This window comes from Prinia subflava, chromosome Z (assembly GCF_021018805.1).
Source record: "Prinia subflava isolate CZ2003 ecotype Zambia chromosome Z, Cam_Psub_1.2, whole genome shotgun sequence".
NCBI lineage: Eukaryota > Metazoa > Chordata > Aves > Passeriformes > Cisticolidae > Prinia > Prinia subflava.
The window spans coordinates 51088533-51115390 of record NC_086283.1 but is presented as its reverse complement, the minus strand read 5'-3'; the positions used below and the strand labels follow the sequence as shown (position 1 = coordinate 51115390).

The 26858-nt window shown below is 35.8% G+C and overlaps 1 protein-coding gene across 7 annotated transcripts in view; it reads right to left on the bottom strand.

The window, feature by feature from the left end:
* AOPEP (aminopeptidase O (putative)) overlaps positions 1-26858 on the bottom strand; it is a 186465-nt gene that overhangs the window by 111879 nt on the left and 47728 nt on the right. For 5 of the 7 annotated variants that reach the window (XM_063422452.1, XM_063422454.1, XM_063422455.1 and 2 more), the window contains 2 exons: positions 4866-5055; positions 3026-3135 (listed from right to left, as the gene is read on the bottom strand). In XM_063422452.1, the coding sequence (XP_063278522.1) occupies positions 3026-3135; positions 4866-5055 (300 nt within the window). The remainder of the gene's footprint in view (positions 1-3025; positions 3136-4865; positions 5056-26858) is intronic. The other 2 variants (XM_063422453.1, XM_063422456.1) reach the window with 1 other exon arrangement.

The window sequence follows — 26858 nt, the reverse complement described above, 5'->3', positions numbered from 1 at the left end:
TAATTAAATGTTCTGATGTGCCAGGTGGTCATGAAAACTCATCCAGAGACTGTAAGAGACCATTTGAAAGCAAATTTCCTATCAGATAGAATAAAACTCTTCAAACACCTACAGAGCAGTCAGAAGCATTGCTTCAGGACATAATGGACCTGACACAAGTGAAACTCAGAGACTAATTTAGAGTTAGATATCAACATTGGCTTGCCTTAATAAATAACCACAAGCTGCAGTTCAGCCTTAAGGGCCAGCTTTACTCTGCAGAACAGAATGGTCTTCTTTGCTTTCCTAACATGAGAAATGAATGCTGGTATTGATGATCACCTGTAAAATGAGTGAAAAGACATTCTTCACAGGTGCTTTTATCCCTGCAGGTTTGTTTCAAATTCTGTAAGAAAATAGGCACAGTTCTGTTGGAAGTCTCACCCTGTATGAGCATGGAAGTGCCACAAACTCCTCCTTCAACATTATGATTTGCTGGTGCTGCCTTTCAGAGCTGCTGCCTGTTGAAAAGACACTTCCAATTTCTTTCTTACCTGATCTCTTTTTTAACTGTAGCTTATGACATGCTTCTTACTATAATATAATACCAAGTATCCATAATAAGAAGAAACATCAAGCTGATCATCAGTTTGCTGAGTGGCTTTCACTCAGTCTAATTAGGTATTTATTTGATGGATCAAAAATTCATAGGATCAGCTGGTAAGTTTTGGGCAGATTTTTCCAGCTGTCAGGAGAAATCAAAGATAATCATATAGTGAACAGGGAACAAAAAATAATGGAAGAATGAGTTTATGCTTGGGAAGAGTGAGCTGATTGATATTTTTCTTCCTGAAATGATAGGCAAGAAGTAACAAAGAGTTAGAATTTACTTTTAATATCCTGTATTAAAAACACAAGTTTGAACCAGCTCAAGCCTCACTACAGACTCACAACCCACAGCCAGGACTGAGATTTTCTCAATTATATGCCATTTTTGGAAAGCACAAGGACATATTTTCAGAAGGATGAAGAAAATAAAAAATACCCAGTAAATATGCAAAAAGAGAACATATTCATGTCCATGCAACAAAAATAGTAGAAAGCGTTTATATCTGACTGATATCAGCAGGACATCCTTAAATGCAATCAAGGAACTAGAGGCATCTGAGAAGAAAAAATGGCCAGAATCACGGTGGCGTCATGTTTCTGGCCTTTATTGGAGACACATTTTTCAAATAAGAAATTAATTTTTCGGTCTTTTGTGTTAGCCTTAGGAATACTACTATCTGAAAGGTAAGAAAATACTTATTATTATGTCTAATAAATGTACAAGTCAATAGAAAGTTTAAGTTTCATTTTCAAAGATAAATCAATCTTTCTTGAGTTTCAAACTACAAAGGATCATGGCCCTTAGAAAAATTATTTTGAAAATTTACACTACATAACATTTGATTAAAAGTAACAGTTATATAAATCACACAAAGGCAACAAATGTGACTCCATAGTGTTGAAAATCGAAAACACTTATTCAGATAAGCATCATATCCCAAGAACCAATATTAAAAAAAAAAATCAAACAAATAAAAACCTCAGCATGTAAATTGGTAGTTGTGTCAGCAGGAGCTGTATAACAACTAATGATTAAGCTTGCTTTTGCATTTACAACTATGGTCAAATTACACACCTGAACATTTACACAACCGTGTAACTGCATTGACTCTGCTTACACATAGATACATCAACAAACATCAATACACAATTCATCAATAAAGTAAAACAGACCAATGGAATACTACAGGTACACAGATGATGATATGCTTTCAGATCACATGAGGCCTTAGAGACGAATTTCTGTGTTGGTGAACACTCTGTAGAGTGTCCAAATGCAGAAGAACCTTTTGGGTTCTACTGGGCAAGCACAAGAAGAAGAGTAGGCATTAAGTGAATGAGATGTCAACAGTCATCCAAAAACATTTAAAAGTTTGTCATCTAGAAGACGGGTATCAATTTATTCTTCACTTCCGCTTGGTGAAAGAAATAAATGAAATCAACATTGTTTGAAATAAACAAAACACAACTGCCAATGTATTTCAGTTGTGCATTAGGAAGCAATTTTTAACTGTTAACACTAACTGTCTTACTGAGACACTAATACAGCTTGTCTCTCTTATGAAAACTTTTATATTGGAGCCTTCTAAGAACATGTTAGTAAGAACCCACTCAGGATGGTCTGTGTGTATTGCCTTTATTTCAGAGCAGGGGAATAGACTACATAATTGTTTGAAATCTGCCACTATATTTCCATGATTTGGTCAGAAATCATGGCTAATTTGGACTAGGATTAGTAAACTCATTATTCTTTGTCAGAAACTGTGAGGAGACAAGCTGTAGAGCCCCAGTGCATCTTGAACTAGACACTCAAGATCAAACACTGGAAAATTCCTAACACACCAATCAGGATAGCCCGGATTATTAATCACTGGCAAAGGAAGACTGTCTTTAGCTATCTACAAAGGAGCACTGAGTTTAGCATCTGATACCTAAAGACCAAAAATCTATTTTAAATATAAATATTAGCAATATCTAATGAGAAAGTAACCTTATACAGCTTATATATTATACTTTCCCCTTGTTTTTAAAGCTTCATTCAGCTTTGGTATCAGTTAGATACCATACTAATCTATGTGCTTGTCTTCAGCCACAGAAAATGACTCTGTTATGGCTTCCAACAGTGAACTTTTTCAGGAAATGGTCTTCCATTTTTTTCCCTGAATAGAAACTCTTGTAAACTGCTTAGAGCCATTTCATATCAAACTAAATCCCATGGTTTCTAAAAGCTTTTTGTAACAAAGGGAGAAGCAATTGCATTATAGTCAAGATGTATAACCCAGTCAGTTTAATTTGCATTTTTTTTAATTAGAAGGAAATAAGGAAATGCAGTGGATTTAATCAGATGATTTGGATGTATCTCTTTTGAAGGGAGAAAATGTGGAAAACAGGACAGAGTGAACATATAAAAACAACAATGATGCTATTATATTATTACCTTAGAACTTGAAGCTCTTCTTCAGAGTTTTGCACCTCATCTCTGAGTCGTCGCCAGCGAAGTAAAGCCTTCAGTTCCTGTTGCCCCTTTATTTCATCATGTGACAGCTGCTTAGTAAACAAAAAACACAGATCATTGATTGCTGTTTCCCAACAGACAATAACAATTTGCAGAAGAAGAAACTTGGTTTGTTTCTCTTTAATGTGCAGAAGAGGCAGGAGACAGTATTTTTTATCCATGATAAAAAAATAAGTTGCTGCTATGAGAGATAATAGCAGCACTCAGGAAAAAAAAGCCTCACTATGCACATCAAATCAATAGCTAGTTAAATAGCTCCGAATGAGGATAGAAATGGGCATGTTGTTTTCCTTTTAGTGAATAGCAAGAAATAAACAGAATATACAGCAGAGATACCTGGCACAGAGGTTTTGGTTGCATCCTTGCTCTTCCCAAATTCAGAGCAAAGAGCTACATTGTGTCCTGGCTTCATTCCTCTTTCCTACTACTTCTACCATACTCATGAAAGCCCCCTGGTTTTTTTTCCCCTATTTACATAATATTAACAGAGATTCCTACTTACGAAATAAATTCCCGGTTGCCAGCTGAAAAATAATTATTTCAAACATCATTATATTTTATGTTTCTCTATTATAAGAATAAATAGGAAACTGGGGAAAGCAAAAGCAGCTAATATTACCCTGCATTACACTCAGTCACAAATTATTCTGAAATTATTCTCAGGTACTGTGGAATACACTTATAATCCTTAAATTCCATTATTATATTGCATCAAAACTACTCAGTAATGTTCAAAAGGTATGCTTTACACATTAACAAGGGAATTAATCACACTGTTCTGTTGTTCTCTCCTCAGCTCCAAGGAAGATGTCTACTACAATCAAAATGCTTTTAAGTGACTAACAAAAGCAAAGAATTAATGTGAACAGCTCACAGCAGTGTAGTGATGCTCCATGTGAGGGCACAAATGAGTTTTAGAACCAAAAGCCAAGTGTTTGGACAGCCTTTCTGTCTTTTTCCAGAAATATGGTACATAACAAGGTACTCGCTTTTGTTTGGTGCTACAAATAAGCCAGATCCTTAATAAAATGGAGCTTCAGAAAAGTGCATTATGCCAGTTCTCAGTTCTACCATGCTTTTCCTCAGGTGGAGATCTGCAGACTAAAGGGATAGAACCTCACTAAGGTACAGGAAGAAAGGACTGACACATAAAGTGCTTAAAGTAGCAAAGGTACTACAAAAGTAAGAAATACATCAGAAAAACACTTTACTAGCTGACATGTACTTTATGAACTTTTCACCTTAAGGCAGGCAGTGATTTCTAAGTCTCCAAGAGGACAGTAACTTGGTGGGCAGTAGAGAAGGGAAAAAAAGTGTAAATGTCAGTGTGCCCTATTTAAAATCATCTTCCATTTTGCTCTGAGGTACACTTCTTGATTATCCATTGGACAAAACCAAACAATTTTAATTACATACCTGGAATATTAAAATATACAGTAAGACTGCTGATTTTTCCAGTTTCAGGTGGAAGTGAAAAGAATGCACAGCAATTGTTTGATAATTGAATCTCAATAACTGAGTAGAAAATTTGTGGGAAGGTAATCACTGACATACAGATGTTTCTATTCTCATTTGTACTGACCTCTACTTCCATAAAGATTTGTATTCACTGTGGATCACTGCTTTTTTTTGAATCAAATAAGCATAGAAATTCCAACACCATTCTAAATTATCTTGCTTGACAGCACAGCAATTTAATTTTTATCTAATTGACATATAGTTTTGAATTTCACATTAATTTTGAAGTGTGTCATCACCTTACCTGTTGTGCCCTAGCCCAAAATATATCTTCTAAAAAAGTGGCAAACCCTTCACTTATCCACTCTTCTGTCCAATCACGAGCACCAATGGCCAGTCCGAACCAAGCATGAGCAATTTCGTGGCACAGACGTGTTCCACAGAGATGTCTTCCTCCTGGCAGTACACTTTGTGACAGAAAGATGATGTGAGGGCTGCACAAGAGAAATGAGTGACAGAATTCATTACTGACAGTTACAATGTGTATTGCATGGACATAATAATAACAGAACCAAAGAAAGGCCTGAATAGGATGGGACCTTGAAGATCCCCTAGTTTCAACTCTCCTGCTCTGGACAGGTCCTGGTTGCTCAGAGACCCATCCAAACTGGCCTTGAACACTTCCAGGGACGGGGCATCCACGGCTTCCCTGGAAAACCTGTGCCAGTGCCTCACCATCCTCACAGGGAAGAACCTTCTCCTAACATCTAATCTAAACCTACTCTCTTTGAGTTTGAAGACATTCCCCCTCGTCCCGTGTGCTTGATTTGGCACTGATTGAAGAAAAGCTGTAGCAAAACCAGTCAGTGACTAGCTTTGAATATTGACAACCTGCGGAAGTAATTAAAGTGCTGGATATGCCTCTGGACTACACAGGTTAAAAATTGGGAAAGATCCCAGGAAGCTCTCTTTCTTCCAGACTGGGAAGAGGTAACAAGCGGGCTCAGCTCCCTCCTTGCTGTGGGGGCCAGCCCTGTTCCTGGGAAGCCTGCTGGGCCCCGGGGAGGGGAGGGGGCCTCATCCCAGCAGGATGGGGCCCAGCAGCTGTTAACATCCTGCTGCTAGGGCCTCGTCCCCAGAGCCAGGGGCTGCCAGGCAGAGGAAGGACAGGGAGGAACCCCAGCCCTGGGGATGCAGCTGTTGAGATCCTAGCCTCTTCCCTGCCAGGGACAGCTCTGCAGCCATGCAGTGGCCCCGCAGCAGCCAGAACCCCGAGATCCTGGCGCGGACCCAGCAAGGCCTGAATTTACCACCTTTGGCCACTGCCCAGGGGAAAAAAACCATCATGACCCTCTTGCGGGCCTAGGCAAGAATGTGAACTCTTTCCTTGCACAGATGAAACTTGCAAAACACTAATCCTCTCTTCAGTAAAAGAAAAATACAGAGTGGAAATGTGTAGAGACAACATGAAGACATCAAAGTCAGTGAAGAAGAGGTGAGTCTCAGATGAAGGAGAATGAGATGATGCCTAGTCTTAAGCTAAAATTCTTTCGTAAAACCATGATAATGGACTACAATATACTAGAATACCCCTTTAAAACGTGGAAAATATGCATTGAGGAGATGGGAGTGTTCAGATTGAGATGGGAGTGTGCAAATATCAGCACAGGCATATGTAGTAGAGTAACTAAATATGGAAATAGCTGTGATCTTATAAGAAGCTTGAACAGACAGAGAAAGAGATGAGATGAAGATGAAAATCTGCACCCAGGAAGAGGAGAATCTCTGTTCCCAAAGATGAAGATGATTTTAAAAATGGATAAAGAGAACCTTTGCTTTTGAACTGCTCATCTTTAAAATAATACCCCATGAGTTTACATGGCCCATGATGCAACTATGGGAAGGCTGCATAATATAAGAGGGATTTCACAAAATGCAGATTCATGGGCAGCTGCTTTTGTGAGAATTAAAAGCTACAAGGAAATTGTTTTTCTTGTAAGGAAATTTTCGTGGTAGACCAAAAGAGACTTCTCTCTCTAAAAGTACTGATAAAAGAGTATTTTAAAGGTGGTGTACCAATCTAAGTGCTAAGTTTTGCCTTTACACATTATCAGTGAAAAGAGAAAGAAAAGGTGTTGGGCAGGAAGGAGAGTTTTGAAAGTTTTATTCTAATTCTTATTAATTTTTTCCTCTCTTGTAGTTTTGTTAAGAAAACTGTCTTTATACCCTTTAAAGTTTATGTCTGCCTTGCTTCTCCCTTAATCCTATCTCACAGCAGAAACAGAGTAAATAATTCTAGTGGGCACTCAAACGAGTATACCAATTGGTTCCCTAACGGGGAAACAGAAATTAGCAAACCTGAAACCACTACATCCTGTCACTACATGCTCTGTAAATAGTTTCTCTCCACCTTTCTTGCAGGCTCCCTTCAGGTAGGATTCATTAGCCTGTTAGCTTCTTATTAGTGTACACATGCTAGATCATGCCTAATAGTTTATATCTCACGAATTTGTAGGAATTTAGTTATTCTTTATTGTTGGTTGGCAGAAAATCAAACTATGATTCCACCATACAGTTGTATAGTATTCAGCCATCAAACAGCTATTAACTGTAAGAAGTACCTTAACCCAGAGTTTTATCTTTTTCATGTTACAAGACTGATTTATTTCAATAGAAACATTTATGTATAAGCTAGGATAATAAAACACAAGCATGTTAATACTGGCAACAAGTTTTATCAAGTAAATGAACAAAGATGGAAATAAATGAAGGAGAAGCATTTAATAAAGAAAACAAATCAGTAACCAAAAGTAAAAAGCATCATACATGGTAAAGCACATGTGTTTGTCAAAACTTCAAACAAGCTAGGAAGACACCATCTCATGGTAAGAGTTGATCATTTCTGCAAATGCAGAGATAAGAGAACATATTTTACTACAGCCACAGAAGGGAGAAGCAGTAAATACCTGCTTTTCACAAAAGCAGGGGAACAATCCAGTCTGTATCTAGTCTGCTTTGTCCTCATGCACTGTAAAAAGAAATTGCAGGGGAAAACTTATGAATTGTCGCTCTGTTGAAAAAACCCTGAACTGCAAGTAACTGCAGTTCTCAACTCATGTGCTACTGTAAGGCAATTTCTGCTATGCTTACAGACATTACAGATGTTAACATCTCAAAACCGATACAACTTTTGAAACTAAGTACATCTAAGAAATAAAAGTAGCAGAATTAAGCCATCTCACTAACATGCAAGGGGTTAATGAGGCACCACATCATGGGTGGGGGTAGCAAGGACACAATCTAATACCACCATCCACAGAGTGTTCCTGCATTAACCTATGGTATCCATGATCTGCATTTCAACTCTGTTCTCACTTTTCTCTCAGTTACAAAGGAAATAAAACACAAGCATACTTTCAAGAGGTCTTTAAGTCTAACCTTCCAAGCATGGGAGGGGAGTCTATGGCCTTAAGACATTTCCAAGAGTCAAATATTATTTGTCAGCATTCCAAAGCGCTTCCCCACCCACCCAACCCTTCCGTTGGAAATGTTAAAACACTCACAGTTTTCCTGCAACCAGCTGAATGTCTGAACTGGGACAATTAAATATGATACACACTTACAGAAAAACATACTCAACAACTATCTCGTTACAAAAAAAAAGTGATCACCCAGCCAAGAAAGTTAATACCTTTCAATCAGACAGAATTGTAATAAACAATGTAAGAAGTTAAAGCACTAAGAGGAATCAAGTAAAACAAAAAAAGCGAGTGAAAACAGCAGCTCTCTAAATCTTTGCCAAAAGCAATTCCGATTAAGAGAATGAAGGGAGACAGAGGTGAAGAGAAAGTGGGAGCACAGAAGCTGCAGAACATGATAGATCTTTTATTATAAAACCCCCAATGAGAATAATAACCAAAGTTTTGAGGGTACTGCTTTGGTCAGTTTTAAGTCAATGACCCCTGGTTGTGGCATGTAAATTAAATCTCTATGAGCTACAGTAAAAGTAGCATCACAAACAAAACCAAAAGTTTTTTTTTTGCTACAAAGAAAAACAGCAGAAACAGACCAAGTAAATAACATTCCAGACATATTGGTGGCAACATTTCAGCCACTTGGTTCAGCAAAACAGAAGTATCTTCATGTCTCATAAATTGGCTCACAGAACAGCTTGCATTTTAAGTCTATTGTAGGTAAATATACAATAAAGATTGTAGTTCCTGCTTTCTCCAATCACTTATCCAATCTCCAATCTCCAATCACAACAGAAATACCCCATTTAAACAATATTCTTTTTCATAGATGGATTACAATTCACTTCAGTAAGAAAAATGTATATGAGTTAAATTTTGGCCAAAGAATATGAGTACAGCTTCCTACAAGGCTAAAATAAGATTATGTGCTGCAGCAGAATTTAATTTTAGAGCCAGCAACTTCCTTTCCTGAGAACACCTTAAATGATTTCTTTTGTTTTGTTTGCCCTTAACAAACAGTATTATCTCCAGTTCAAACCACTGAAAAGCTGTCATTTTTTTAAGAGTAACTTTATTAAAGACTGAACAGATCTCTGGATGACGTCCTATTACCACCTATTAGTTTGGAAGAAGTATTTGTTTAAAATACAGATTCTCTATGTTTAATAAATATTTGAATTGCAGAAATTCTGCTTCACTTGTACTCATACTAACCAAATCTACCTTCTTAGTATCATCTAGGATGTGCAATGTTCATAGAATCATAGAATAGCTTGTGTCAGAAAGGACCTTAAAGATGGTCTTGAGCACCTCCAGGCATGGGGAGTCCACAGCTTCTCTGTGAAACCTGTTCCAGAGCCTCACCACTCTCACAGAAATTATTTCTTCCTAACATCTAATCTAAACCTTCTATCTTTGAGCTTGAAGCCATTCCTCCTCGTCCTGTCACTACCCGCTCTAGCAAAAAAATCTTTCTCCATTTTTCTTATAGGCTTCCTTCAAGTACTTGAAGGCTGCAGTTAAGTCACCACAAAGCTTTCTCTTTTCCAGGCTGAACAAACGCAATTCTCTCAGCCTTTCCTCACAGGAGAGGTGCTCTATCCCTCTAAACATCTCGGTGACCCTTCTCTGGACTCAGCTGAACACGGTGATGTCCTCTCTGTGTTGGGAAAACATTATGACTGTTATTAATTGCACATTGTTCCTTAGCAGCATTGCTCCTAAAACATTCAATAATTCAAAGAAGTGTCTAAGTGAAAAATAAGGTAATTTGAGTGGTAATTAAATTGCAAAACCCAAAAGCTTTTTTTTACCTTTTTTTTTTTCCCTAACAAGAAGAGAAATTTGGACCTCTTACTATCTGTTTTATTTACTAGGAACAAATTATAAGGCTTGATATCCATTCCTTTGATTCTAATTGAAAAGGAAAGAAATTCATTCATACATTAGAAATGGACAAAGATGATTCACGTCAGAAATTACATCAAGACCTGACAAGGACTGTGCAGCTTATAAATGCTTCTAGGAAGTATGGTCCAAGTTTCTAAAGCAGGCCAGAACAGGCAAGCTGGATGTGGCAAGATAAATGGAAAACCTCTCCCAGTTAACAAAAAAACCCACCAACTCTACCAGTCCTTCCCAGGAAGCTGGACAAGATTCCAAATGGGTCCAAGAGAAAAAGACGTTAATGACTTGTTTTTGACAAGTATACACTTGGTTACCCTTCAAAAGCAAAGGAGCATTATTCTGACCAGAATCCCATGTTTATAACTTAGATATTCTCATCAGTCAACTGAAAGAAGGAACAAGTTCCCCTCCCAGTTAAATTGCAGTTAAGGGAAATCTCGACACTGTAACTATGGCATGAATGCATATAAAGGAAAAAACTGAATTCCAAAAGGAAAGAAATTGTTGTTGTGAAAGGCCGAAGAGTCATGATGTTCCAATCATGCAAATCCACCCATGCAGATGTCCTTAATAAATAGTCTCTTTAACAAATAAAAGGTTTCTAATGAGTCCTAAACCTCTGGACAGTAATCTGCCCACTTGAGAAGCCAGACCTCTAACAGCAATTTTTCAAAACTTTTTCTAGACTCATGACTTAGATGCAAGTACTGCTTTGCACACAGTCTGCAACAGTGTAGTATCTTTGGCTGCCCACACATAAAAAATGAGACACACAGCACAAACTGTAGCCAAATCTATGTGCAAGAACCTAAATATGCACTTCAGATGGGAACATGGAAGTTCATTTCTAACAAACTTGTTCCATTCATTTTGAAGTAGAAACCTTTCCCTCTTTACACACAGAGATCTGCACATAAATTTTCTTACATATGATCATGTCTCATCTTCTCTCTACCACACACAGAGCACACACTCTTTGACAGTGCTAAGTGAAAAAGCTTTAACTGTGTTTTTACAAAAAACCACAGAATAATTTATCTGTGGCTGATATCCTGCTGCACTCATATCATGGTAATATATCCTATCTGCTTAAAATATCCAGACTTGTGAAGTAAAGAAGGAAACAAAGAATGATGTATTTTACATAAAAACTTCACTCTGAGATCTGAGAATCAAGCGTCAGTAGTAAGTTAACCCAACTTTGTAATAAGATCATTAGTAACTAGATGTGACAAGAACAACCAGGAGTCAAGTAAAGTAAGAACTGTAGAGCTGAAGAGTTATTCATCAGTTGACCTGTGATGCCCCCAGAATGCCTAACACCTTTCACTCACTCACTTACATCTTCCACATTCTGTATCACAATAAAGAAATTGCAGAGCATGAACATATTTCTGAACTCTCCATATTTTGTTTACTAATGGCATGTAATTCCAACAATATCTATTCATTTAGAAACTTCCATAATCCCAATATTTATGACAGCAAATTTCCTGCTATTGTAAAGAGAAGGAAACACAAAAAATTATGGAGTGGGGGAAGACAAAGAATTAGAATTTCAAAACCTCAGGTTTCCATGAAGATTTTTTTACAGATTTTTTTGAAATCTCTTGTCTAAAAAACCCACGAAGTAACACACTCTTTCATAAAAATCAATTACACAACACCTCCTAGTAACAAACAGCTAACAACATTGTCAAAAGTCTTACAGCCAGCTTTCCAAGAGAAACACCTTGAGAGAATACAGCTTTTCATGTTGTATGCCACATGATGACTTTTCCATATTTAATTGATTTGGTTAACTGATTAATGGCTAAGTGCAAATAAAGTGACTTCAATAAATACAAACACCTGTTTCACTTCTAGAAAAAAGCAACAAAGCAAACTCGGTATTTTAGGCAGCTCAGTTTCTAACCTTCACAGTCCACTTCCAACTGCTCCTCAAAAAAATATTGACACTGCTAACACTGAAAATAATTTGTGAAACCACTTTCCAGATACTAAATATTACTTACTAAATATTCATAGTATAAAACTGCATTGTATCATGGCAGACATTTCCAAACAAATCTTACAAGCTACACAACTGAATTCGGTTACTTGTGTTTTTCTTAAAAACCTGATAAGGTAAGTCAATCTACGGTACTTCAATTGCCGAGCAAGAAATAGAGATGCAGAAGATAAACTTATTTCTAATTCAGATTGCTCTGCAAAGCATCTTAGGATATGGACTTTTTCATCTTATGTTTTTTGTTTGATATAAGACAGCTGATAGAGCACAGTGATAATGAAACATCTTTACCTTTGCTGATATAGGTAGCTTCACAAAAGGTCAGAGGCTGAGGAAGAAATTTTGTTCACGTCTAAGAAGATGGAGGAAATATAGTTCCACTAATTTCACCAAGAATTTTATATGCAGATATATATCTGTATATAAAATATTTGGTTTACATTACAGATTTGCTATGTTCCAGATTTTATATGAAGTTTCTATCACATTTCTGAGTCCTTTCAAATATTAGAAATTGGTCAAATGAAGAAAATATTAAAGCAACCCAACAGTTATACTATTGATCATGTGAAAATACTTAATAACAAATAATAGTGTGGAAAGTCTCTATGTGAACCATGTGTTTGTATTAACCTTTTTTCATTTAACATTGAGTTGTATTAGGACCATGAAATTAATCTTATGTATTTGCTGAAATTCAAAAAGTGAACAGAAAATAGCAATGGATAGATGTTAATCATTGTAATGAAATATTTTAATTGATCATATTATTTCTGCAAGAAGTGACCAATGGAAAGAGATACAGATACTCACACCTCTCCTTTTATAAATATAAAATAGTTCTGTGTATTTTTTTGTTTTCTTCTCATATGCCAAAGGGAAGCTTTAAAAAAGAAGATTCTCTTGTTTAATATTAGAAATTAATATAGCATTTCTTTCATTGACTTTTCAAACTACTCTTTTTGTTCTTGCTAAAAATGATTAATATGATGAACAGTCACTAATAACATCCCTCAGCTCCAGTCTAAGTGATGACATTTTGCCACTGATGGATGATATTACTTGATCGTGGATGGATTTCATTATTTGTAGCTTTCCATCATTGTTATTACTGGAAGATTTGGACTTCCTCTTACTATATCATGAAGTTTCTGGTGAATATTACTACAGCAGAGAGACAAAGTGTAAATGACCAGCTATAGTAAACAATTAGACAGAAAGCAACATATATATATGCTTCAACGTAATCAGTGAAAATCATTCAGGTTAAGGGCCTATACATCAGTGCTCTCACCAGGTGATGTGGACAAGACAAACCAATGAATGAGTAATTTTCTTCTTCACTTAATTTATACAAGATTTTATCCACAATGAAAAAGCAAATCAATGCAAAACCGTAAAACAGATTGCTCGTTCTTTGAGTTCCCCAGGATTTTCTTCTCAATTCAAAGCCTTGTGGTATCACTGTTTTAAAGGAAATTAAATCTGCTGGAAGGCAGAAGTGGTTCTTATTAAATCTCTATGACCTACAGTAAAAGTAGCATCACAAACAAAACCAAACCTAAGAAACGCCCTTGTTTTTTAAGGATTCCTGTGACTAACACTTCATCTGCAGAAAGAGGAAACTCCAGATATCTACCCAAATCATTTGGGAAACCCCAAACATTACTGCAGGAAAAAGACCTATAAATCCTTAATGTTTCTAAGAAAAAAATAAATGAAGGGATAAATCTCAGATTTTTTTTTTTAAATACCAGAACTTCTCAGATCATACAAGAGGCACAGATACAATTCTTTTTCATTTCCAGTTGGTCTTTCTTACACTCTTGCACCTTGTGCCAGTTATAAATGTGGGAGCAAATAAAAAGATTAAGATAGTAATCCAAATCATATGTAAGCTAATTTTTGCCCACATGCAGTATCACCCATAATTCTTGCCTTTAAGAATTGATAGTTACTAATCCATTTGTAGAAGTCTTTCAGTTTACTTAAAAATTTGGTGCAGAATGGTGCAAATCCAATACTATCAAGTCCTTTCTGATTTTCAGTATTACTGCAAATATGCACTATTTCTAATATGCCTTTATCATACATTTATAAAAATATACATTCATTTTAGAAATTTAGACATTTATCTAATCAGTTGTAGTATCACCCATAACCTGTTTTTCGTATTTTTGTCATCGATAAACAGTATATAAACTGATAAAAATTACATGTTTTTATTTTACTGAATCTAATGTTTCTGACTACTTTGACTAAGGAGATTCATGCTGTTAGCAAAAAAAGAGAGAGAAAAACATAGGAGAATAAGTAATGGCTTCATTTTCTTAGTTTATTCTGCACGGCAGCTATACAAGCCTTCTTTTTTGTATGCATTGGTCAATAAGATATCTGTTGTGCTTTTGCACAAAGATGCCTTTATCAATTCTCAAAAGTCTGCAGGACAAACCATTCATGCTGTCAAACCCTCTAAAACCCTTTCACCAAATAATGAAATCCATCAGTGACAAATGTCAACATACTAATTTGTTAAATACTGAACAAAAGGAACACTCAGAAGAGGTTTCATGTTATATCAGCCCTTCGATTTGTAACAATTTTATAGCAGCCCACAGATCATGCAATATTAAAACAGAACAGCACTATGATTATTAAAACTAGAACAATCTGCCATCCTTACAATAAATGCTAAGTTCAACAAAACTATAAACAGAATCTTTTGGGAACATGGGACTCTTTGCCATGCATTCATTTTCCTCCTTTTTGGAAGATTATTTCCAAGTAAAATCTTACAAACAAACACAGATTCTCTTTCACACACAGTCCCATTTATTGTGCTGATGGAGAAGTAAGATTAAATTACATCATATCTAGTGATAAAAGAGTTTCAGTGTGCCTGAGAATTACTTTATCTATTATACAGGACATCCAGCTATTAATGTAGAATCATACAGCAAAGGGATAGTTTAGCTTCAAGTAGCTAGCGTGCATGTGAATTACTTCATTCATCATACAAAGACATCCAGCTATTATTACTGAAGCACACAGCAAGGGATAGTCTAACTGGAAATAGCTAGCATAACTAACAACTGCATCAATTATTTGTAATACTATGTATCACATACTAATGAACTTATATTCTGTTGCATCGTCTATCAATTCAACTTTTTTTATATCTCCAGACTTGCTTCAGGCCATCCTAAGGACCAAACAAACACTTTTCCTGTTGCTCATGACACTGCCACAGACTATATTTATGAGTTCTTTTCAAAGATGCCAAAAAGTAGGCAACACCTTTATATTCTAGAAACATCTATTGCATCCAACATTTCTTCTGTGGTCTGATAACATCTGCTTTGTGAATTTAGCCAGTCAACCTTGAAGACAAAATTTCAGTTTTGAAGTTGTTGATAATGCCAAATTATTTGGCAAAATTCTAACACAGATTATATTAATAAGTATGTATTTTTCCAAATCCAAAAGAATACAAAGAGGTGGTTTCCTGTCTTGTAGGATCACAGCAACTACACTACCAAGTGTCAAAAAATGCTATTTTTGAGGTGGTTTTGTATAGTTGCTTTGGATTTTCTTTTAAATCACCATGGATTTTAAATTTTAAAATAAGCAGAAAAAATTTTATTGCTTCCCATGTGTTGTCCTGACAGAAGTTCTCCTAGTACATTGTAACCTCTCTCTTTTTGTGAGACCACACATCTGTATTTGCATGTGGATATTGACCACCCACAGGATGTGAACCTATTCCAAGACCAAAAGTAATTATGTTTACAGTTAAATTCAGTTAATACCAGTTGCACAACCAGTAGTTCCTGGATACTTCCCTGAAGACTTAATTAAGTCTACTTACTCTGTCTTCTCAGCATTGATCAATTTTTTTAAACCTCAAATAGTAATTGGCATTCACATCAATTTAGATTTATGAACCTGATGACCAAAAATCTGTACAAACAGTATCATTTTTCAGTGAGTACCAGTGGGAGCTTCCAAATAGCTAGCAGTTTTACAGTCAAATCCAGTCACTCTGCTGTAAATCTAGTTAATCTCCACAGAAAGTGTAATTGCCTTACATTTTTAGTTTTTAAGTTGGACAACACTCCTTGAGACTCGTCTCAAATATGAGTGTGTCTGTGGCAAACTTTACACACCTGCTTGACTGCAACTTAAACTGTAACATAGCTTGTTAGTTTTAGATTAGAAAACGCCTAGAAATATAAATTCTGTACAGCTTATATCTTGGATTCAAAACTCTAGGTCTCCCACGCTGTCCTCACCACGTGTTGGTCACAGGTAGAAATAAGAACCTGTTACTGTCTCCATGGGCTGACTCTCCAAGGGACAATATCTCTCAGTGCATTTCTCAGGGCTCAATTCCAAGATCTGGAGCCAAAAGCTCTTCGGTGACCTCATTCCTGCTGACAGCTGTCACTCTATAGCTATAACTCCAGCAGGTTTAAATTTAATTAACTGAGAATCCACTGCAAATATTGGTTATACAGAGAGGATGTAGCTGTTTTTTCTCACAAAGAGAAGAAATACTTCCGCGACTGTAGTATATTTTCTTTTCTGGGAACTTAAAGAACTTCCATGTATACATGTGCACTGTTGTATTATCTCAGAACAACTAGCCACAGAAAAAGTTAAGCTTTAAGAGAAAAATAACCTATCTAACCTGACACTACCAGACAACAGAGTAGTACCAGGAACTGGTGAAAATCAGAGGCCTATTTCTCATATATTTTAAGAAAAAAGGTAAACAGCTGTTAAGCAGAGACTGTTGGTATATACGTCAGCTGTACAAGGATGTGTCCATCATGACTTTTAAGAAAAAGTAGTTGTTTAGTGCATAAATAGAATTTGCTGAATTCTACTTTCTCTGCCAATAGATCTTTTTCCAGAGAATTATGTGATGACTTACATAAAACTTCACAGAGACTGTAGACCAACAGCACAATTTTATTTTATCCTCAACTCTTTCTTTGCAATAAAGGCAAATATTTTTTAACATCAGGCATCCTTGTGCCACTGAATTATTACAGTATTCCAATTGTTCTAGAGCAGAGAGTGAATAAAACCAGTTTTCTTTGCACTGTTTCAGCACATACTTAGTCTATCAAATTGGTGCAAAGAAAACATGATAACTCAATAATGGGATTCAGAAAGAGGAATTTATCTGTAATGTTTGTTCCAAGACATAACTTGCACGTACTGCCTTTACATACATACTATGTTCTATCAATATGTAATGTCTAGCACTAGAAATACATTGCACAAGATGAGAAAAGTAGCACTGGCCCTGGAAGAAGTGGGAGATTATTTAAACTTTTTATGCTACCGAAGCCAGTGGGAAGAGAAAAATTTTCCCCCAACAGTTCAAAGTCAAGTTCTACAGCCACTTAGAAATAACTCTACATTCTTTCCAAACTATCAATTCTGTCTCTGATATGCTGCATTTTCGTCTGCAGCACTGTACTGTAAGTAAAATACAATGATGCTTCAGCTAGTCATAAGTGCAAAAAATTTCATATGCAAAGATAGAAGCCTATTAAATATTGCAAGATATGTATGTAGGATGTAGAAGATAGTAGCAAAGCCATTTCTATCACTGACAACAAATCTCTTTCTGCATTTCAACATGCTAAGGTCTAATTTAGGTTGCTAAAAAATTTGTTCAGTGACCAAATGATATGCACCTCTCTTTTGGTGGTCTATAAAGTTATTGTCAAGAAGACTAACAAGGCTATTCAGAATTATCTCATTGCTTTAACTTGCAATCTACCAAGCTGGTGATTGTACAAAAACCCCCCCATATTCCTAAGAGCAAACTCCTTCATGTTTATTTGACAAAATAGCTCTGTATATATAAATAAAATTCACTGTACTGGCTCCTTATAATTCAAAACATTACCCTAACTTTTATCTTCAAACAATTTAAGCAGAGGAGAATAATTTTCCAAGTAATCTTAGAGATACTTGAAAATCTAAAATTATTCTATATTTAAGGGGAAATGAAACTTTAATAAATATCAGTGCAGCATCATATCACAAATGTCACATTATCAAATGAATATGACTTCACTGTTCAAAATGTTTCAACATTTAAAACTAGACTTAGAAGACAAAATTGTTATAAACTTGTAATAGCAAAGCACATAGTAACCTGTTTTGTTAAGCAGAGGTAGAATTCACACAATACTGTGGAAAGAGCAGACAGTTATCACAAACCAGATGCCTGCCACCAACCAAAAAAATCAGACTGGTCTTTAAAGTGAAAGAAATTAAAATCCATCTATTTCTTTCATGCTACCACAGACAAAGAAAACCCAATAACCATCTGAGAAAACAGAGTTGGTATTTTATTCACAAACCACAATCTCCAAGCAGATTTTTCGTATACTCAAACCCATTCATCCCAACTCATTTACCCCAAATCCTCCACAGACCAAATTCCCTCTCAGAAAAAGGAAACACTCAGGCCCTTTTCTTGTCCTTGGCAGCAAACTCAGCAGTATACTTGTTCTTCTGATCTCCCTAACAAGAAACTGTTCTTGCATGCATTCCTCCACCCATTTTAACAGTTTTAACTCTCAGTCTATATCACAAGATTCCCACTAGTCTGAAAGTGAATCTACAATAGCCACAAACTGGTAGGATGCATGAGTGAGTGCAGAGAAAATACGTATGACAACACTCTAACTGTAATGTATCACACATCAGCTCTTGGAAAAATAAAAAAAAAAATTCAAATTTCTAGTCAAATACAATGACCCACAAACAATAGGTGCTAACTTTTATGGAACAAACTATTGTATTTTGACAATACTCTGAAAAATTCTGTAGTGCCACCATTCATCTTTTCTCAAAAAAAACCCCCAAGCAATCCAACTTTTCCTTAGCACAATCAGAAGAAATCTATGTCAGAAATTCAATCACTGAAATATAAAAAAAGGCAGGAAAAGCTGGTTTTAGCTGTATTAAATGTTTAGCATTTAATGGTAGTATAGATCCACTTTGGAAAGCACGGATGCTTTTCATTAGCATTTTTTTCTAAAAATTAAAAAATGTTGCAATTATTTGCCTGGAATAGATGGAAGGAGAATTCAGATGAAATTCTTTACAAAGTGCAACTGATGTAGTTTAATGTATTTCAGAAGTTCTAACTAAACTGTTCCTTTACTTATATAGCTATAGAAATCTACTTGTACCTTTCAAATAATATTCTTCCCTATAAGAGTGATACAAAATTATTTGAAAATCACCAACACACCACAGAAATCTGCTCTGCATACAATACAAATACCTTAAAACTTTGGCAGCACCACAGAAAGTGCAAAAAGCTAGCAAAGAATTTTTTTCAGATGTCTAGCGTAAGCAAATTATAACAACCATCATTTTATTGTCTTTATCAGTGCATTTGCCGCAACAGTTTCGCTACATGGATAAACTAAAACATTAATATCACTATAGCCCGGATTCCCCACAATGTGTCCTATAATGACCCCTCTCCTTTCACCACATTCTGCATTGTGATTTTATGAATGTTCTTGTATATTCCATTGAACATTTCCAAAACAACCATGTGGATATTTGTGTCATGACAAAAAACTGTATCAAACCAGTTCTATTCAGTCTTCTGTGCTTGCACTTGCATGTCAAGGAAGAAATTAGAACAGCTTCCTACACCTCAGGAAAGAGAAATAATCTACTGCCAAAGAGAGCTAATTCACACCAGTTAAGCTTAGAACAAGCAGGTTAAATGATTAGTCGAAAGTAAAGCTTGTTGGAACACCTGCTTTGATATTTGAGCATTAGTAATAAAAACAATAGTTACCAGCCCTACATTTTTAAATCAAGCAACCTTTTCAAAAAGGAGAAAGGGAACAAAACATCAAGAAATCTATGCCATTGCTTGAGGGGTTTGCCAGATTTATTGCCGCTGTAAAGATTAAAATCACCTACCATTAAGAATTCTATGTATTCATTGCATTCAAATGTCAAAAGTCTGAAAATTATGTGATCAAGAGAGTGGTTTCTAGGCAGATGATAAATAACGAATAGGATTAAAACAGAAAGTTTTAGAAACTCCCAAGAAGAATTACATGTAAAAGAGCAGACCATTGCTATAATTTCACTGTGATCACAGGAATAGGACTATGTTCAAAGTAGTCACAATAATACAAAAAGCCCTTTTCCTTGGTTTACAATAAAAACATCTCGGTTTACGATAAAAAAACTAAAGATAGGAAAATGAAACAAGGTCATCTGAAACTACCAAATTAACAGAAAGTAACCAGCTTGCAAACATTTTGCAAGAACTATGGTGTCAGCATGGGTGTCTTAAGCCTAGTAAGTAAATACTAAACAACTGCTATGAGCCTTGCAGTGAGGGGATTACTGGGGTGTTTTGGTGCACTACCAACACTTCTCTGCCTTTTATTAAAGGTAAAGTATTAACTAAAAACTGCACAACAGTTGACAATGACAACAACAACAGTTACCAGTGTGTAACAGCTGTGGCAAAGGGCAGCATGGGAACTTCCACCCATATTTCACATCTATACTCAGACTGAATCTGTTACAAGGTTTAGCATCTGCTAATGGGGTTAAAGCATTTATCTTTTTAAATTCCAGCTTTATGACAAAAGGACTAAAATATGTACATATCTGAATTTATGAATAAATTATGTGGTTCTATCCCCTCTTCCAAAAAAGACAGGTCTTGAAACATCCTTCAGATCTCCTGTATTTCCACTTTTACCTATGTTACAAGCATCAGATGTAAGGCAGAAGTAACACACATGACCACAAAAAAGCTCTTTGTCCCCACTAAGATTCTCAACTACCAGCTGTTTCCTTCAAGCTCCTACCAATATTGTCTTTGCAGTTTAATGCTGCAACATTAACAAGCAGGAACTAATCCAAGACATTGGCAAACTCTAGAGGTGCCTGTGTTTGTGTGTACAACTGCAAGCACAAACCTCTTCGGAGAGCTTTCCTATGCTCTTAGATTTTCTTATTAACCCACACTCCACAAAGAATGGCTCGACTCTCATTCACCAGTCAGAATTCTGTCAGGAAGATCAACTAGTATTCTACACCAAAATTAAATATACTATTAAGTATATACACACAGAAGCAGACACAAGCTGGGTAAGGAAGTGACAGCATAATATTTCTGATGGGAAAAATGCTCCCCCACATACATCAGTATATGATGCCTGCATCAATAAGTCCTGTATGTATGAGAAATCTGTGTTTAGGCATAAAACAGTCCAGTAAAGGAAATCCCCAGTCTATAGTGCTGATTCAATATGAATATACAGATTTGTCTTCAAGGAATTCTGTACTGTACTGTTTTTAAACTGAAACTTCACAAAGAAATATACTTTTTTTCTTGGGTTAAGATGAAGCAGTGATATGCAGAAAGGTTGAACTAAGCTATCACCCAAATAATGGAGTCCTATGCTGAATGACAATAATTATTTGGCAACTTTCAAACTTTATCAGTTTTGTTTATTTGTTCAGAAGAATTTTCTTTCAACTAAAATAAAATCAAACCAATAAATATGTAAAGAAATAGTTCTTCAGTTATTGTAGACAGCTGCTGGCAACTCTTGAACACAGACATTAGCCTAAGAATTGAAAAACTGGAAGAATTTCAATTGTAAACCTATTACTGTCCAGCCTCTTGTTGTCCTGGCCATTGCAGTGTCATGGCTTTATTTATTTATTTATCTGGAATGAAATTTGAAATAGTTCTAGTATCAAAGCAGAAACAGCAGTACAAGTATGCTATAAATACAGAAAGCATAAGCATAGCCATTATCAAACTGTTCTTCCCTAGAGGTATAAGGGCTGGCTGCATGAGAGGTTTGATGCTTATGTTACTGTCTTTGGGCAAGATTCTAATCAGACTCAAAACAGTTCATCAGCTTAGGACCTCTTGCCAGTCAAAAGCATATGCTGCATACAAATAAAAAAGAAAGGCAATACCAAAGCTGAAAAAGAGAAAAAAATAAAGCAAGAAATCCAATGTAGAAGATGAACACTTGAAATAATAGCATTACTTATCTGTGAAAAGGTTGCTCTTCACTGTTCTGAGGCCTTTAGGGATCCTCATACAGAGAAATAAAAGAAAATTATGCTCGTGCTTTATAACTATTTGAGAAAATGCTTAAAGCCTAGATCAGTACTTCACATGTGTGCATATGACTCTTGCTATTTCAGTGGGAGGGAGACATTCATGTATCTCAGACTAGAATTTTATTCTGATATTCACATCTACACAGCATTTAAACACATAAAGCTTTGGACAAGTTTATAATAGAAGTAAATTAAAAAGTCCAAGAATTGACCTGCCACGACAGACAACAGGCCCTCAATACCCAGATGCCAAATAAAAACGGAAGGCTCTGAATTGAGAAGATTCACTCATTGACCAGTAGTTCTCAGACAGATTAGTAAAAATGTGCCTCTTACCAAAAAAAGCTGTCTCCAACTATGATCTCATAGCATTAGCAGAATCTATTAAACAGTAGAAGATGAGACTTCCTAAAGAAGTATTCTTTCTCCACAGTGAATCAGATAACACATCACCAATTATTTCATAGCTTTCTATGAGAATTACCTCTAGCTGAAACTCAGCCAACTCCTTCTTATGTAATTCTATGAATCAAACAGTGGGAAAGCAGAGCCTGTACCATCTGGGTATAACAATGGGGAGGTGGGTATCTTCAGCATTCTGAGGACACAGGAGCATCTCAAACACTCCCTCACTCCGCCCAGACAAATATCACACACAGAAATTGCCACATTACAATACACACCCCACAAGTAAAAAAACCACCTCATTCCCTGGTATCTCATAAAGGAACATGTGATAGAAACTAATGCACTGAGTTTCATCGATGGCTCCTGGAGCAGCAGACTGCTCTCTGCAATTAGTAACATGCAAAAAAACCCCACACAATCCATCCTCATATGCAAGTTCCTTGTTAGTGAATGATCCAGGTTACATTCAGTTTAGACATTAAGTGGCAAGAAGCCATCAGGTGTTAGCCTTTGCCAGAGCCTCACGGTGTCTTTCTGATTTGCTCAAAGAAAATTAAGAGAGCAGATATTTTCAACGAAGTTGAGAACACCAACAATTTGAAAAGAAAAAAACCCAGCCTATTTGTAAAAGACAGTATGTGGCCACTCCTCAATCCAGTGAAAAGTTCTAATGAGCCTGTCAGTGTCACATCCGTATCTCTTCATTAACTTCTCTTAGTCGTAAGCAGCAACAGGTAATTCATGACCTAGAAAAGTAAATTATCTTGAGACTCTTTGTCTCTCTCTAGAGGAACTATAGAACTGTAACTTCAGATTATATCAGCACAATTCTTTCCATCTGAACGCAGGCTTTTTCTTCCTTTGAATAACGCACTTGGGAAAAGCCAGTTTGGTTTTAAAATGTTGCATATAATTCAACTTTCTGTTTGTCTAATTCCTGTGGAAAGCATGAAAGAGAATCATAAACAAAAGTATTGCTGGAGCACAATCACTTAGATTTAATGTAACACATGCATTTGCATACTATCCATATTCACAGGTTTTGCAAACTCAGATTTTAAAATACCACACAAAGTACAGATATTTATATTTGAGATTGTTTACAAACTTGTTTGTTTCGGGTTTTTTAAATTTACTTTCATCATCTTAGAAGAGAAGAAGCCACAGGATCTAGCCATCAACCTAGAAGCCACAGGACGCTTTATTAAGCAAAAGCCAGAATTGAGAGACACTAAAGAACGGAAGATGTGCACTGCTCTCCCTGCACTCAGTGCAGAGCACAAAAAACCCCTAGATAGGTAGAAGATACAGATTCTTTTGCCTAGAAAATGCTGTATCAGCTCAGCTGCACAGGTGCAATTACACTCCAAAGTGGAACATGTGTACTGATAGTCACTCAGAGGAGACACTATGTAATCTATTTCAAATCTGTATGACTTTTGACCTGAATCCTAAGAAGGCAGGCACTACCATCAACAAAATCCTGGATGCTACTTCTTTCTTTCCAGTCTCTCCTTCAGGAGTCCAAGGTCAGCTAGCTGTTCTTCTGGCACAAGTATTGAGACCCACAGGAGTGGGATGCCTAGGAGATCCAAGGGTTATTTCCAGATCACAGCACCACAGATTAGCCACACAGAGAAAATGCCTTAAGTAAGAATCATATTGCCAGACTACTCAAATGAACTCAACCAACTCAGGTGAAAGCCAGGGTCTTGAGGAAGCAGTTGAAACAAAATTTGCTAGTTTAGTCTAATGACAGGAAGTTGCACACAAGATGAAAAACCTTGGTCACTTGATACCAAATACAAAGAATACAAAATTGTCTCATCTACACTTTTCTCAATTATTTTGGAAATGAGAATATTAATAGATAAATGAATCAGATTGGAATTTAGCCATCTGATTTACTCAGGTTATCCATAATAAAATGCAATACGTAAGTTACCCATAACACAATATCATACTTATTAAAACAAGCAGATAATTTTGACCACATTACTCATATGTAGAAAAATATTTTATAAAATTATATAAAAATAAACAACAACGAAAAATCTCTTTCTTTTAGAGTTTTAACTTATTCCAAAAGCCCAGCTAACAGAAGTAGTACCCCTTTGGAGGAAGAAAGTGACGAAGCATTTTAACTGTTTAAAACACACACTGGACACATATAATGCAATCTTTTTCACTCTACATGCAATATTAGTCACAACTGTATGGACAGCACACATAAAGATATATGCAGAAGTAGAAACACTATATACTGCAAATCATGGATTCTTTTTCAATCAACTCAAAGAGACATAAAACTGATTATTCAAAAACTCACAGGGCAAAGTACCATACACATATGAAAATGCTAAAGTGAGGTGAGAAAGTGGCTAGTTATGATTTATGTCTCAGAGACTGTCAAGTCAAGAAGAGAAAAAGAAAAGATCAGTGTGATAACAGTTTATAAACATGAAGGATTTATTCCTGTATCTATATGAAATACTAAAAGCAAAATCTAATCTAAAGGAACAAGCTGGCAGACTAAGAAAACTTTAATATAATAACAGCCCTTTTAAAAATCTGATATTGTATCATTAACTTCAAAACAAGATTACAGCACAACAACATTACATTCAGACCTAGACTATTTGTGCTTAGCTATGTCTGGCTATGCAAAAAATATGAGATAGAAGGCAAGCTTTCTAGACCATCTATCCATTGACTGGTAGCAGTTTAATTCAGAGTTTGATTTCAGTTTGTTTTCTTTTTATCCAAGGAAGAGTTGTATTTATAAACTCATTGGGAATGCTCATATCTCTCTTATTTTTCCAAGTGCCAAGATCAACATCTGAAGTATGATTTGCATTTTCAGATATGTTAGATTAAGATATCTAAATCTACATGCATATTTATAGCCATTTCCCCCATGTCTCTCTATTAAGGTATTTCTCTGGCTCCGATAATCTTGAGTTCTGAACACTGATCCATATGTTATGTAGTTAAAAACAAACAATTACTCTGCATTTACGAAAGCATACCTCCTACTGGCATCAATATGAACTCTGTGAAGAAAAACTTATGCCTGAATGCAATGCAGAAACCATTACAAATAACATCACAAAGACCATATAAATCTAAGACCCATGGGTATCCTTCCCCCTCTTTGTAAGCATGCAATGTCCATTAAAATTAACAAGATGTAGGTGTTTCAAAAAAACAGGAATTACATCAAATCAAAGTTTCTTAGGCCAGTTACGTTTATGAAATTTCTTCTGGCTACAAAGCGTGTGGAGTGATCTGTGGAGGGCTGAGCACTTTCAGAAAAACAGAGAACATATGCAGTTGCAAGTGGCACACAGTAGAACAGTGGTCATGCCTCAGCCAGGCATTCAGGTAGCAATACTTTCAAAGACACCACACATGTATTACTCAAAATGTGAAGAATGCAAACTGTGGAGAATGTTGACTTTTTCATGAGACTGAGAAGTTATGCCAATTCTGAGAAAAACCTGTGGGAGTAATGATGACTAAATGTGAATAGACAGAGAAGAAGCAGACATCTAGAGACGGCAGGAGTTCTCTTCATGAAAATATAGCTATACGGTTATGTCATCCTCAGTGTGTGTCATGTCCATTTAACTTAAAATTAATCTATGTTAAAATTCATTTTAAGTAACAGTAAATCACAGACAAAAAAACCAGAAGTGAAACCCTCCTAATGTTTTAGCTTGCACAATTTTTAATGGTTTGCTATCACAATAATGTGATTTATGTGTGACACTATTTGTAAGTAGAAGGAAAATACAATGATGAATGTTTGGTATATTCACATGCATCAAGTAAAAAAATTGACAATTGTGTTATTTTCTACTTTCAACGTGGTTATTACTGGAAAGGTATTTTTTTGACATATTCAACATTCCTGTTAAGCAGTGTACTGTTTAGAAAATAATTTTGCATAGGAGTTCAAATATGTCCATTGGAAGTCAAATTATTACAACAGCCCACAAATATAAGCTCATAAACAAACGCTAATGGCATAAAAATACCCAAACTCCCTTCCTTACCTTCACAATGGATCATATTTAAGATAATATATGAATAAAAAGAAAAACACAAGTAAAAAACAAATTTGCTTTGAGATGGAGAAAAATATAAATAATTCCTGCTCTACGCTCCTGAAATACTATAATCAATTTAGAATACAAATGTAACAAATTTAGAGCATTTCAGACTTGTTATGCAAATGTTAATTAAAACTTCTTTTGCTGAGAGATGCCAGACGTTGCTAAGGATGAAGTATTTATCTGTTGGTTTCTATTTAAAAATAGCACCCATGCTCAGC